The sequence below is a fragment of the Euprymna scolopes genome, chromosome 45 (assembly GCF_053919585.1).
Source record: "Euprymna scolopes isolate OS-2025 chromosome 45, ASM5391958v1, whole genome shotgun sequence".
Classification (NCBI taxonomy): Eukaryota; Metazoa; Mollusca; class Cephalopoda; order Sepiida; family Sepiolidae; genus Euprymna; species Euprymna scolopes.
This window is the reverse complement of record NC_136526.1, coordinates 31,691,705-31,708,081: the sequence shown is the minus strand read 5'-3', so window position 1 is coordinate 31,708,081 and position 16,377 is coordinate 31,691,705. Positions and strand designations below refer to the sequence as shown.

At 35.8% G+C, this 16,377-nt stretch overlaps 1 protein-coding gene and 1 long non-coding RNA gene across 3 annotated transcripts in view; both read left to right on the top strand.

Annotated features, from left to right (window-relative positions):
- LOC145269362 (uncharacterized) overlaps positions 1–16,377 on the top strand; it is a 68,078-nt gene that overhangs the window by 13,304 nt on the left and 38,397 nt on the right. For both annotated transcript variants that reach the window (XR_013865007.1, XR_013865008.1), the window contains exon 2: positions 2,565–2,709. This is a non-coding gene — a long non-coding RNA (uncharacterized LOC145269362). The remainder of the gene's footprint in view (positions 1–2,564; positions 2,710–16,377) is intronic.
- On the top strand, positions 3,154–7,339 carry LOC145269361 (uncharacterized). Its single transcript, XM_080125053.1, has one exon. It carries the CDS (start codon positions 3,544–3,546, stop codon positions 4,999–5,001), a length of 1,458 nt encoding a protein of 485 aa, XP_079981179.1. The 5' UTR covers positions 3,154–3,543; the 3' UTR covers positions 5,002–7,339.

Genomic DNA, 16,377 nt, shown 5'->3' with positions numbered 1-16,377 from the left:
TAGATATAATAAATATATATATAGTAAATATATATATAATAAATATATATAATAAATATATAATAAATATATATAATGTAAATATATATATAATAAATATATAATTAATAAATATATATATATAATAAATATATATATATAATAAATAAATATATATAATATATATAATAAATATATATAATAAATAAATATATATGATATATATAATAAATATATATAATAAATAAATATATACATATATAATATATAATAAATATATATATAATGAATATATATATATATATATAATATATAAATATATATAATAAATATATAATAAATATATATATATATAATAAATATATATATATATATAATAAATATATAAATATATATAATAAATATATAAATATATATAATAAATATATATATATAATAAATATATATATAATAAATATATATAATATATATATATATAATAAATATATATATATATTTAATGTATATATAATTTTTATATAATGAATAAATATATATATATATATATATATATAATAAATATATATATATAATGAATAAATATATATATAATATATAATAAATATATATAATAAATATATATATATATATATTTATTATATATATATATAATAAATATATATATATATATAATATATAATAAATATATATAATAAATATATATATATATATTTATAGTATATATATATATAATATATATATATATATAATATATAATAAATATATATATATAATATATATATAATAAATAAATATATATATATATATTGAGAGTTTTGAACGAAAATACACATTCCTTCTGGGAATGTTTTGGACGTCCTTTTTAAAAATTAACTAAAATCTAATCTCAAAACATTGAAGCAGGTGATTTAAAGCGTAACAAGTGTTCATAAATATTGTTTTCATGTGACAATGTTGAAGACATATTACGATATAGCTTTCTTTATTTATCTCAATAAAAGCTATACCCATAATATTCCTCATAATTTGTAGAATCAGGTTCACAGCGAATCCCATCCCAAATAAGTAATACTTATTGTCATGCTAAACTATGATATGATAGGTCTAAATTTATCTTTTCCACGCTCTTTGAATTAGGCAGAGCAAATATCTAGGATCACAATATTTGATCAATATCGACTGCTTTTTATCATATTTTTTGGCACAACGTAAGGATTTGTGATCACAGCCATCAGTCATAGTTCAGAGCTTAGTTTATAGTAAAAAGTCATCCAACAATAATGCTTTGTGCCTGGGTCCTTAAACTGTTTATTCACTAGAATGGATTTCCCCGTACTTAGAGGTAGAGAATCTGATTTTTTTCATCAAGGGATCCAAGCTAAGCAGGCCTTACACAATAATCAGTTTATAGATTATAACCTTAGTTTCACTTACCAACTCTATATGTCTGCATTGCAATGCCAAGTGTAATCATCTGAACAGTTTGCTTTAGCAAGTCAAACATATTCTCTTGCATAGGAAAACTAAGAATAACGATAGTGCTCTTGCAAGTTCTACTTCACCAAGAATAGTCATCTAATCAGTTGATTTTTGTTTAAAGATAAAACTCCATTATTTCACACTTTACTACTTGCAGACAAGGAACATGTATGGAGAGCAAACCGTCACTTTTGTTCATCAAGTATAACTAACACACATGCCTATATCCATTCAATAATGGATTGATATTTGTCCACATTATTGTAAAAGTTTTAAATTACAATTGTTTTTATAGACACAAAGCATCCTATATTTATTACAGATACCATAGTCATTATACATGACAAAAACAACCCCAAGGTTTTGTCTCTTACAATTGGTTGCAGTAAGCACTGTATAAAGTTGCAGCATTAAAGTTCTACATTCATAAATAAAAAACAACTCACCAGTATTGCAAATGAATTATTTTCAATGGCTGTTACATGAAAACTTATTTTCATAAAAAAATCAATTGTTTAAACTAAAGTAATATAAAATATTAAATGATAATCTATTTGTATATGTGCATAAATAAAACTAATTTTAATAAAGTAATCAAGTCATAAAAATACAAATAATATAAAATGTTTTTTTGGTGGTGGTTTCTTTCAATCCTGAGAGACAAGATATCTACGGTAAGGGTATCTGTGGATGAAATATTTTGTGGGATTATTAAATTTTGAACCTTTCATCACTTATTTTGAATATGGATAATCTATTAAATAAATGTGATATATCTTCTTATTCAGTACAGTTTATGCATATAAAATAAATATATAAAATATTGTAAATTAAAAACAAATAAATTGTTACATTTTGAAAGTTGCAAATGAAGCTTTTGTGGATATTTGGTTTAATATCTATGGAAAGAATTGATTTTTTGCCTGAATAAGCATTGCTACTGATTATATTTTTATTTCAATCAAAAATCAATTTGGAGACTTCTTAAACTATAACTAATTCATCCATTTAAAAAGTAACCGGTGTATACACATGAATATCTTAGTATTTTACAAAGAACATGTATGATATTATTTTGTGAAATTTGTCTTTATTTCTTTTTACAGAATATCCAGCAATCTATGCAATGCAATTTGCACGAAATTTAAAAGCCAGAAAACAAGAGAAATAATATCCTTCTGCACTATATGAATTTTTCTTTTATAAAATAGAATTTGATGAAGATATATGGAAAAAAATCCTGACAACTAAGTATGTATTTCTTCTATTCTTAAGCTTAGTAAATATGGTACTATTAAAAATAATTTTATGTGCATCTGACTTATGAACTCATTTAATAAATACAGTGAATAGTAGTTTTATAAATGCAGTGAACAGTAGAATATTAAAAAGAAACTTATATGAGACTTAAAGAATAAGCTGTAAAAATGGTTGTTTTTCCTAAAACGAGCAATTAATATACAGAGAAACATCAAAATTATTGAAAAGAAACATACTGCTAAAAGAGCATGTTATATGAGACCCTCTATATGGGCTGCAAAATTGTCGTTTTGTATAAAAATCAATTATAATATACATAAAACTATATGAAACAAATTTTATTTTATCTTTGCGTTATTGTTGCAAGGTGTAAATATCTCATACGATGGATAAATGAACCCTGATTCACCATTTATTGCCTGTTTTGATGTAAGGTTCATACATCTAATCATCTGTGCACATAATTTATTTATATATATTAGTAATAAAATTATAAACAGATAATGTATATTTTCAATTACATATGAAAAAATATTAATTTAAAACCCAGAAAATTACACAACTCGTACTCATTGAATATTCTAAAATTGACGAAAAAGCAAAATATAAAATAATTTAACTTAAAAATCGTAATATTTAAACTTTAAAAGTGAACACTAAATCAGATACTAGAGATACTAAGTGTTACTCTTGTGAAGTATGTTGCTCCTCTTTTACAAGTAAACAATATTTGGCTATTCATATGCAAACACATACCAGGGATAAACCATATTCTTGTGAACTTTGTGGCTCCTCTTTTACACATAAAGATATTTGAGCATTCATATGCAAACACATACTGGAGAGAAACCTGCTTCTTGTAAAGTACTTGGCTCTTCTTTTACAAGAAAACAGAACTTAGTTATTCATATGCGATCACATACTAAGGGAAAACAATTTCCTTGTGTAGTTTGTGACTCTTCTTTTACACAAAGAAAAACTATGTTGCAACATTTGCGAACACATACTGAAGAGAAACCATATTCTTGTGAAGTATGTGGTTCCTCGTTTTCAAGTAAACAATATTTGGCCATTCATGTGCGAACACATACTGGAGAGAAACCATATTCTTGTGAAGTATGTGGATCTTCTTTTAATAGAAAATATAATTTAACCATTCATATGCGTACACATACAGGAGAGAAACCATATCCTTGTGAAATATGTGGCTCTTCTTTTACACAGAGAACAAGTATGTTGCAACATATGCGAACACATACTGGAGAGAAACCATATTCTTGCAAAGTATGTAGCTCCCATTTTACACAGAAAAAAAGTATGTTGCAACATATGCGAGCACATACTGGAGAGAAACCATATTCTTGTGAAGTATGTGGCTCCTCTTTTTCAAGTAAAAAAGTTTTAGCCCTTCATATGCGAACACATACTGGAGAGAAACCATATTCTTGTGAAGTATGTGGCTCATCTTTTACACAGAGAACAAATATGTTGAAACATATGCGAACACATACTGGAGAGAAACCATATTCTTGTGAAGTATGCGGTTCCTCTTTTTCAAGTAAACCCTATTTGTGCATCCATATGCGAACACATACTGGAGAGAAACCATATTCTTGTGAAGTATGTGGATCTTTTTTTACAAAGAAACGGGACTTGGTCATTCATATGCAAAAACATAATGGAGAGAAACCATATTCTTGTGAAGTGTGTGGATCTTCTTTCAATAGAAAATATGATTTGACAATTCATATGCGAACACATACAGGAGAGAAACCATATTCTTGTGAAGTATGTGGCTCTTCTTTTACACAGAGAGCAAGTATGCTGCAACATATGCGAACACATACTGGAGAGAAACCATATTCTTGTGAAGTATGTGGCTCCTCTTTTTCAAGTAAACAATATTTGGCCATTCATATGCGAACACATACTGGAGAGAAGCCATATTCTTGTGAAGTATGTGGATCTTCTTTTACAAAGAAACAGGACTTAATAATTCATATGCGAAAACATACTGGAGAGAAACCATATTCTTGTGAAGTATGTGGATCTTCTTCCTATAGAAAATATGATCTGACCATTCATATGCGAACACATACAGGAGAGAAACCATATTCTTGTGAAGTTTGTGGCTCTTCTTTTACAATGAGAACAAGTATGTTGCAACATATGCGAACACATACTGGAGAGAAACCATATTCTTGTGAAGTATGTGGCTGTTCTTTTACACAAAAAATAAATATGTTGCGACATTTGCAGACACATACTGGAGTGAAGCAATAGACTTGTGAAGTATTTCGCTTTTCTTTTACATATAAACATTCTATGTTGCAACATATGCGAACACCCGGTGAACCAAGTACAAGTGAAACACAAACGATTGCACTGAAGGGGACGGCTAGAATCCTGAAAAGATCTCTTGGTTGGACTCACTAAAATAGGGGTAAATGTCAGACATCTGGTTGGATGTCCCATCCCCTAGAAGAAAAATTTTAAGAAAAATGAAAAAACAAAAAGGGAAAAAGAGAAACCATATTCTTGTGAAGTATGCAGCTCTTCTTTTACACGGAAACAAAATATGTTGAAACATGCGAACACATACAGGAAAGCATACCTTGAAAAGGGACAAGCAGGAGGCAGTAGGAAGTGCTTAGGTACCAAGGAGCAATTGCTGATTAACAGGACCATTCTTGAAAACTGTAGGAAGAGGCAGAGGAAACTAAGCATGGCTTGGATCCATTATCAGAAGGCATTTGATAGTATACCATAGAAATAATTACTGTAATGACTTGATTCATATAGAATTCATCCAATAAAGAAACGTAGCTATGCATATGAAGATATAATGAACAACAACAAAATTAAGCCACACATACGTTTAATTAACAAGTCCAGACATAAAATCTATTTTCAAGAAGATAGTCTATCTCCCTTACTATATTACTTGACAAAAGATTCAGTAAGTAAATTACTTAGTAAAAGTACCAACAACGTGAGCCAGAGCTGCAAACAAGAACCATATAAACAAGTCAATGCTCTCTGTGTATGCCAATTCAGATGCCAAATTAAGTAGGCTATTACAAATTGTGATACTTTCTCTAAAGATACTGGCATGAAATTTGGTCTGGATAAATGGGCCAAGTTTTCCATTAGAACTGGCAAGAAGATCCACATAGAAAACACAGCTTGATGAGGATACCAAGATCAGAGGCCTTGAAGAGCAGGAAAAATACAAATATCTTGGCATAGTGAAAACGATGCAATTCAGCATGACAATGAGAGAAAAATAGGCAAAGAATATGTACACCATATCACGAAAATTTGCAAAACAACTGAGAAAAAAAACCAAAGTGATTTCTATTAACCAACTAGCTATGCAAGTGGTGATGTATAGCTTTGGCATTTTTGACTGACCACAGAGAGACATTAACAGGCAGTAAAACAAGAAAACTTAATATTAAGGAAGAATAGGCCAACGAATAGCAACAATGTATATCCTGGATGAACTATCACACGTAGATTGGCTTGAAAAAGGATTTCTTCACTATGATCAGGAGAGAATGATAATGGCTGCTTAAGATCAAGGCTTGATGACCAATGCTTTCAAAAAGATAAGTCGATAACAACAAGTTCAGGTTCTGCGACACAGAAGAAGAGTGTGTGAGCCACCTGACATCCAGTTGTAAAGTTCTATTGGGGGATGGCTATTGCACAATGCGACACAATGGAGTGTGTAAATATCTTCACTGGAAAACCTGTAAAAACTTTAATATCCAATGTAGTAGCAAATCTTTGGAACATGTTTACCAGAAAGAACAGTTGTAAATATGTCATGCACCATCCACTATGACTACGAAATTCTTACAGCTACATACCTAAAAAACGGGGCTATTAATCCTGACATAGTTATATAGGACAAGAGGGAGAAAGTGGTTACCCTAGTTGAAGTAAGCATCCCGAATGATGCTGGCCTTAACAGAGCAGATAGGGAGAAAATAACAAAATACCAAGGATTATGTACGACATGAAAAGAAACTGGAATCTTCAGAAAGTATCAATCATCATAAGAACAACTGAGCTAATGAAAAAGAATGTCAAAAATCATCTGGCGAATATACCCGGAGAACTAAGTGAAAAAGAAATACAAACAATTGCACTGAAACGAACAATTAGAATCTTAAAATGATCCTTCTGTTGGAGTAACTAAACTAATTGAAGAATATTTGGCATCCGATAGTGTTGCAATATATTCAAACTCTAATATGGTATGATCCTGCACAGTCGGGAGATTCTATTTATAAATGATACTGCTACAAACTGACGAATCAAATTAATTCACGTTCTGCTACCAACCAATCAAAAACCAGAATTATTCCATAAACAATAAACCTTTTCTGTAGCAACTGCGCACATGTTTCCTTCATGTCAACACAGGAAGAATCTTTTGTTCTGTCTACTGAGAACCACGAGAATGGGATGCACCCAAATACCAAAAAAGTGGAGGAAATAAAATCGCTCCCTCGCCCAACCAATAATTGGGCTAGATTGCGAAAAGTACTGGAAATCGTTATCTATATGGCACCATTCATTCTGAACCTTTCAGACCTCACAGCAAACCTTAGGGATCTCTTAAAAAAGATACTGACTACCAATGAAGTAATAGCCACTAGAGGTCGCTGCAACAAATAAAGGACTTAATATGCAAGGAGATGCTACTTCGATATTATGACCTTTTCAAAAAGTCCATCATACAAGTTAATGCATCATCTAGAGGATTGGAAGCAGTACTGATACAAGAAGGCAAGCCCATGGCTTTTGTGTCAAACTGTGTGGCTGTGAACCTTTTCAAACTTATATTTACGACTCTTCATTTGAAGTTGAGAGTGATCACAAACCGTTGAGAATGATTTGCCTCAAAACCCTTACAGCAGGGCCTCCTCGACTTCAACAGATGCTTTGGAGGCTCAAACAATATGACCAGACAATGAAATGCTACTGGCTGATGGGCTATCCAGGCTACCTAACAAAAGGAATAAGGAAGTCATTAAGGTCGACTTTGTGCAATGATGATTCATTACTGTGTAAGTTAAAGATGTATTCTTAATGGTTGGCCGGAGTCTCGCAGAAAATTACTTCAACATACTGGTCCTATCAAGATGAACTCTATTTTGAGAATGGCATATTACTCAAAGGTGTCAGAATTCTGATCCCTAAATGTAGCAACCAGTGACAAGTGCTGAGCAAGGAGTCCCAAAAAGGCTTGTTAGTTATAATGGCTCACATTTTAGCTCCCAGCATTTCAAAGAATTTGCTAAAGCATGGGATTTTGAGCATATCACCTCTTCTCCCAGATAACCATAATTGAACGGCATGACAAAACGCTGTGTCAGCAAAGCAGCCATGAAGAAGCCATATTGAGCAATATATTGAAAACGGCCATGAAGTAAGCCATATTAAACATGAGACTACTTTGTCTCCGACCATTTTATCCCATCCCTGGGAGAATTACCTTTTAGTCACAAATTAGTCAGTAATCGTCTGACAAAGTGTGTGAACCGAAATGTCTATAAGGGCGCAATCCAGAGTCGTCTATTACAGAGACAGTTGTTACAAAAGAGACAGCATGAAAAACATTCTAAGGACCTGCCTTATCTTGGCACAGGACAAGGAGCGCTGATACAAAACCAATACATGAGTAGCTGGACTTCAACTGTCAGGAGACAAGCCTGTGCTGAACCGCATTCCTACATTGTCAGGACACCATCAGGACAGATTCTTTGCAGAAACCGCAGACATCTCAAGAAAGTTGTTCACATCTCTAGTACGACACATCATTTATACATAAGCATCATACTCAGCTTACATCATCCGATATTTCAGACATACCTCTGAGAGAAACTCTCAATACGCACACAAGAATTTGCACCCCATCTGCAGAAAAAGACAGTCCTGCACATATATCATAGCCCAGTACTAATAAACTATCTGAAACAATCACAAGATCAGGTCGTGTTGTAAACCCCCCCTCAAAATACGATTTGCAGAAGAGGTTCATATCTGGAATCTCTTCCAACAAACCCTGCTTGATCAAATATTTCCTTTATGAAAGGGAGATGTCAACATACGGATTATCTCATCTTGTTTTTTATTGTAAAATGTACGACTTATTCCCCTTGGCACATAATAAAAAAAATGGTTTCTCATGCCCTAAAGCCATCTCATTGTTATCTCTTATGTATATGTTTACTTAGTCGTCCTAACAAATACAATGGAATAGTACAACAAGTACTACTCCCACCCCTGCTCAATGGTCAAATCTTTTACGTTGGAACGAGGTGAGGTTAACAAATGAGATTAGCCAACATTTTTAGGAGAAACATATGAGAAACGAAAATTCATGATATTTTACTTTCTCATTTTCATTTCATTTTTATTTTTTTTAGAAATATCTTAATTCCTAAACATTACAAACTTTTAGTTTTGTACTCAAATAATACGTTGTTATATTTCCGTTAAAGTAAAAGTTTCTCTGACACGTGATTTTGCACACGTTCCTTTTCCTTTTTAAAAGGGCTGAGTTTTTTTCTTCTTCAACATTTCATTACTAACAGTTCATGCATTTACTGCTGTTACCTGCTATTTGCTCTTACGTTTACTATTTGCTCTTATGTTTATTATTGGCTGTGCAATTAGTTCGGTAAATCTAGTAAAGAGGTTTTGCTCTGTCTTTTGTTCTATGATAAAACACCACAATTTACCAAATTAATTTTTTATTTTCCTCTTGGAGAAGATAATTCACCTGGATAAATTTAAGGTTTCCTCGGTAGACCCTCAGGCCAGCAAGCTTTGGAAATTATGGTTCTGCAACTTTAATTACTACTTATCAACTATTGCTTCGTTAAACCCTGATAAGCTAGAAGTTCTCTATTTAAGCATCGGTCCCTCTGTTGCTGACGTTATCAAAGGTTGCTCTGGTTTTGAACATGCCGTGGAATTATTGAAAGGCGTTTACAAGTCTCCAAGCGTTATTCACGCTAGACATCTGCTTTCCACGCGTTTGCAACAAAAAAGCGAGTCTGTCGACCAATACCTTCAGGCCTTGAATCCACTTGCCGCTGACTGTTGTTTTAAAGACGTAACGGCCATGATTTATAGGGATGAATCTGTCCGTGATGCATTCATTTGTGGTCTCCGGTCCTAATTGATACGTGCTAGGCTCCTTGAAACAGACACTCTAACTCTCACAGAAGCTACTCAATGTGCTAGGGCTTTAGAACAAACTCAATTTCGTGCAGAATCGTATGCCTCCCAGATTGGAGCAGTTGCTGTTTCTTCTACTATGGGAACTAAAAATGTGCTGACCGATTCTGCCGAGGAGGCCACTTGTATTTCTAAAAATTCTGTTCCAACTGATTATCGAATGTACAGTTCTCTGTTGCCCTTCCTGTTCGTGGCAAGTGCAATAAGGTCGAAGCTGTGGTTAACTCGGGCATTTTTCTAAAGTTTTCCGTTCTACTCTAATGACACATTCACATTCTTCTGCACAAAAAGTGGTGATAGTTGCCCTCCTATCACCGAAACTGTGGAGTTAAAAGGAAAAAGGTTAACTGGCCTTAGACACCGGAAGTTCTGATAATTTCATCAGTGCCCGCATTGTCCAAACAATGACACTCCCCACTTTAAAACGGAACTCCGTAATTTCTATGGCATCATCCACCGTTTCCCTTAAACTATCTGAATATTGCACGAATAACATTTTCTTCAATGGTTGTGAATATAAAGGGATTGACCTTACTGTGCTTCCTGACTCCTGTATGGACATTATACTCGGGTGCCTTTTTTGAAACAACACCAGGGTGTTACTATTTCTTTTGGTGGATCTCAGGATACCTTAAAAATCTGCGCGCTAACCAAGGTCAGTTGTGCCCCTGTAAAATTGTTCCGAAACCTGACCCCTGATTGCAGACCCATTGCTACAAAATCCCGAAACTACTGTGTGGAGGATGCTAGATTTATTGAAACGGAAATACTTCAACTGCTTAAGGATGATGTCATTGAAACGAGCTATTCACTGTGGCATGCTCAAATTGTCTTAACTTCATCACCTAATAGAAAGAAACGACTGGTGGTTGATTTTTCCAAAACTATTAACCGTTTCACCCTACTTGACGCATACCTTTTGCCTCAGATTGAGGATCTCGTAAACCAAATTGCCCAGTATCATATTTTTAGTACGATTGATTTGTCTAAGGTTTACTACCAAATTGAAATTTGTTCCGAAGATTGGCCCTACACGGCTTTTCAAGCTGGAAATCGTTTGTATTAATTCAAACCCCTGGGTGTCACTAATGGTGTTTCTGCCTTTCAACGATTTATAAATTCCTTTATTTCTGAAAATAAGTTATTCAGAACTTTTTCTTACATTGATGATATTACCATTTGCGGTAAAACTCAAGAGGAGCATGACGCTAACTTGGAATGTTTCTTAAAGTCTGCCTCAATATACAACCTCGAATTAAACCAAGTAAAGTCAAAGTTTTCGCTTCGCTCTATCAATTTGCTTAGATAGCAAATCCGTGACGGAACTATCCAACCTGACCCTGAGCGTTTGAAACCCCTTTTGCAAATGCCTCCTCCTTCGGATTCAAATTCGTTAAAAAGGTGCCTTGGTATGTTTTCTTCCTAGGCGAAATGGATACCTAAGTATTCACACAAAATTTGTCCCCTGTTGAAAATAAACAATTTGCCATGCCGCCTATAATTGTGAATTTTTCCGAGAAACTTAAAAAAGACGTCCCCGAATCATCTGTAAAGGTTATCGATGACAAACTACCAATTACTATCGAAACTGAGTCCCCAGAAAAGGTTATCAGAGGCATCCTCTTACAGGCTGATAGGCCTGTAGCATTCTTTTCCTGCTCACTAAAGCCATCGGAAATACAACTACACACAGTTGAAAAAGAGGCTTACGCGATAGTTAAACATGTCCGAAAATGGAGGGACCTCCTTGCTGGGAAGCACTTCACTATCGTAACAGACCAGCAAGCCGTATCTTTTATGTATAAGCCAGCTAACAAAAGAAAAATTAAAAATGATAAAATCATTTGGTGGAAAATGGAACTTCTCCCGTTCTCATACGATATAAAACACCATCCCGGAAGTGAAAACATTGTTGCTGATGCTTTATCGAGAGTGTGCGGTGCCGCTGCTTCCTCCTTGGAGGAGCTAAGGATCATACACAGTTCATTAATACACCCTGGTGTACAGCGTTTTTGGCACTTTATACAATTACAAAATATGCCATACTCAATTGATGAAGTTCAGCGCGTGACATCCGAGTGTACAACGTGCGCAAAAATAAAGCCTCAGTTCTTCAGCCCTACTAATAATACACTGATGCGCGCTACTGCTCCCTTTCGGCGCCTCTCCATAGACTTCAGGGGGCCTGTGCAGGCGTCTTTGAAAGGATGTCGTTACCTATTTACTATCGTGGATGAGTATAGTTGATTTCCCTTTGCGTTCCCTTGCCGTGATTGTTCTTCGCAGACCAAAATCAAGTGCCTGATGAATATTTTTCTATTTTTGGACTCCCCGCTTTCATCCATTCTGATAGAGGAACATCATTCGTGTCGGAGGAGTTCAGAAATTTCCTGACGCGACTTGGGCTTGGGTGCAGTAACACTACTGCATACAACCCAAGAGGAAACAGTCAGTACGAGCACTATAACGGCGTTATTTGGCACTCAATATTATTGGCCCTGGAATCTAAACAGTTACCCCTTAGTGCTTGGCAGGACGTTCTGCCTGATGTTTTAAATTCTATTCACTTCTTACTATGCAACTCTTCACGAATGATTGTTCAAATTGAAAGGCGCTCTTCTACCAGTACTGCCTTACCTGTTTGGCTCTGCAAACCTGGGGAGGTACTATTGAAACGGTTTGGCAACAGGAGCAAGTACGACCCAATCGTCGAGGTAGTGGAACTCCTCTAGGCCAACCCTATGTATGTGGAAATACGGCATAATGATGGCCTGAAGCATTCAGTGGTGCTAACACATTTGGCTCGTTTTCCTCGCTCTGATGGACCTCAGGTTCCTGCTGAGAATACTCGACCCGACCTTGCAAATGCAGACCCGGCCTATTTGATTGAAACAAGTCTAGTTGACAATACACCTAATGCAGAAAATATAGAGAATTCACAGAGACCTGCCAGTCCTTCAAATATTGAACTGCTTCCACGCCAGTCTAGCCGAATCCATAAACCAGTCCAGCAACTGGACTTATAAATAAAACACATCGCCACTTTCAAAGATAACTCTGTACTTTGAAAAAACAAATCTACACCTCTCAATCTCTCTTACTAATGGAGTGGAGATTGTTATATTTCCGTTAAAGTAAAAGTTTCTATGGCATATGATTTTGCACACGTTCCTTTTTAAAAGGGCTGGGGTTTTTTCTTCTTCAACATTTCGTTACTAACAGTTCTTGCGTTTACTGCTGCTACCTGCTCTTTACTATTTGCTCTTACGTTTATTATTGGCTGTGAAATTAGTTTGGTAAAGCCTAGTAAAGAGGTTTTCCTCTGTCTTCCATTCTATGATAAAACACCACATACGTGTTGACTGTGTAATGTTGTAAGTAAAGGCTTTATTGAACAAAATTCACAGCTACTAAAGCAAGAGAGAAAGAACTCAGTCTTTTAAAGAAAATGGAACACATGCAAAATCATGTGGCAAGAAACTGAATTTGCATATCTATAGTTTGTTTTAAATAGTAAGAACAAAATAATTAAAAAGATATAACAATCTCCCCCACTTGTAAAAGAGATTGTAAATAGTTTTTTGTTTTATAAATCAAGTTGCTGGGCTGGTCTGCGAATTCTGTTAGATCAGTGTGGAGGTAGTTCACTATTCGAAGGACCAGTATTATTGTCAAATTGATTTTCTTTATTAGGTGTAGTACTAACAGCACTTGTTTCAGTCACTTGGATCAGGTCTGCATTTAAAATATTGGGTTGAATACTTTTAGCAGGATATAATTCAATAACTTGAGTGCTATTTCACCCGCCCATCACACCGATAATTTCCTGAGTAAGGTCGACACTGTTGTCCAAACTTCCAACTTCCAAACTTCTCTCAACTCCCAACGAACTTCTGCTAATTCAACTTATTCTTCGAAATCCCACTTCAAAATGAACTTCACTCTAAAAAATCAACCCTCTTTTATCTCCAAACAGGAGCATCTCATTTGCATATCGGGTGGTCACATTGCAGGCATATAAAGAGATAAGACAGCCATTTTTGTTTCTTTCTTCTTCATTCATTTCATTCTACGACCGACCCATTGAATTATGCACACATGCTAGTTAGGTAAGTCACACGTTTCCCTACACTCCCCCCTGATCTCATGATCACATACAGGGCAGGGGGGGCAGTCGTCTTTGTCCGGTACTTCTTCGAAGAATCGGGGGAAGCACTTCCTCATTACCACTGTTATTGCCACCAGTCTGTTCCATTATCCCCTCTCGTGGTTCTCTATGTGGTGTTTCACAATCAGGGCAAGGAGGCAGTATCCGTCTTTGTCAGGTATGCCTTCGAAGAATCGGAGGCATCATTGCCTCGGTTCCATCTTCCTCAGTATGTTCCATCATCCCCTCTCGTGGTGCTGTAGGTGGTGTTTCACAATCACGGCGGGTGGGCAGTATTCGTCTTTCTCGAGTATTTCGATGAGGAACTGGTGGTATTACTTCCTCATGTCCATCGTTCTCCTCACTAATGCCACCAGTTTGTTCCATCATTCCCTCATCTGGTTCTGCAGGTAGTGTTTCTACGCTTACCTGTAGGGACAGTAGGCGATCAGGATCATCCCGGAACTGTATGTGAGCTTCCTCATCGTCCTCAGAATCAGAAGAGGTATAACAGGGGTGGATATCTTTTACATGACGTGGTACACCATCAATCAACATGGTCTGAGGACTTATGATTTTATCTATTTTTCCTCTGCAAAATTTTACAGTGCACCCAGCATTTTAGGGTTTTTCCCAAACACGGTCTACCACTTGATATGGTGTATTGACAACGCTAACCACTGATGGTGTGACATCAATTCCTTTTATACGCTGTTCATAGTAGTAAATCCATTAGCTGGTGCATCGTCCTTTGGTGTCACATTATACCAGTACACAGCTTCTGGAATAGAACGCTGTGTCCTGGCCACAATTCTTTTAATAGTGCGGTGACACCGCTCCACTATACCATTACCTTTGAGAAAATATGCACATCGGTAACGCATTCTAATCCCCCATTCCTGCGTGAATTTCTGAAATTCTTGACATTGAAACGTAGTGGCATTATCAGTCAGAATTTCAAGCGGGGCACCACGTTCAAAAAAGACAGTTCTCAACTGTCGTATAATGATAGATGCATCCTGTCGTGTCAACAGGTGCCATATCGTGAAACCCGTTGGGCCACAATCTGTCATGGTCAAAAAATGCTTGCCCTCATAATGCGTTACATCCATTCCTACTCGATACCAGTTGTCCTCCACCGCAAGCTTCCCTTTTTGCCATTGGGATGATGCCGGATCAATACGCTGACACTCTTCACACAAGCGTATAGCTGCCTTGATTGATGCTCTTGTAGTTGAAGGACACAGTCTTCGGACAAAATATGTTGTCCTCCGAATTCCATGATGTCCACTCTGCTGATGTACTGTACGGATCTGGTCAGGTGTTAATTGATCTGTTACGTTCGTGCATGTCTGTTGTGGAGGATAAGATCCCTGCCTCATTACGTCAATCCACCTCTTTGGTACTCTAGTCAAGCTATCAGCCAAATTCTGCATCGACGAAACTAAGGTAATATCCACCTGTAAGCTGTATTCGTCAACTAGACGCTTTATTATTGCCAGTCTCCTTCGTACTAACATCTCACTTGCAGCTCTTGTCTTAACTCGAGCCTTTCCAGTCAAGGTGTCGGTAAACCAGTGGTAAACACACAATGAGTCAGTGTGGGGATGCACAACCTTAGCCTGCCATTGCAATGCAAGATTAAGCCCTTTTAACGTGGCATCAAGTTCTGCCAAATTTATATGCTGGCCATCATTTTTCGGACGAAGCCAGCACGCATCTTCCACAACAGCACCCAATTGTTCCAACACGACAACTGTAGCTAGTGAACTTGCGTCAACCTATGCATTCAGTTCGTTTCCAGATACTTGCCACTCACCCTGGGCAGGGCCGTTTCTATATACTCTGGACAACATTTCAGCCATCATTTACTGGAGAGAATCATCATCCACCATGTCGTCCCATCCTTTGATTACTGCAGTTATTCGTCTTTTTAACATTCCTGTTGCCGATTGGGGCCATCCACAGACAGGTAGATGTCCTACTAATTTACTGCAAATAGAAAACACAATGCGTCTTGTCAATACACTGGGTAACTCTGGAATTGCGCTCCCTCGCTTCCATCACAAAGTATTGCCCTTCTCATAGACCTCTACGCCTAACACGGGCACCCCATTCTTTGGGCACTTAGGGTCTTTGCTTATTAACCCAAACGATTCCAGTTTTGCTCGAACCACATCTGCAGACATTATATCCTCATTAACGTAGATGTTGTCAATGTAAGCTGAAGCAGCTTTTGCTGTGGTCTCATC

Coding starts and splice junctions, on each gene's coding strand:
- LOC145269361 (XM_080125053.1), top strand. CDS start 3,544: ATGCAAACACATACTGGAGAGAAACCTGCTTCTTGTAAAGTACTTGGC.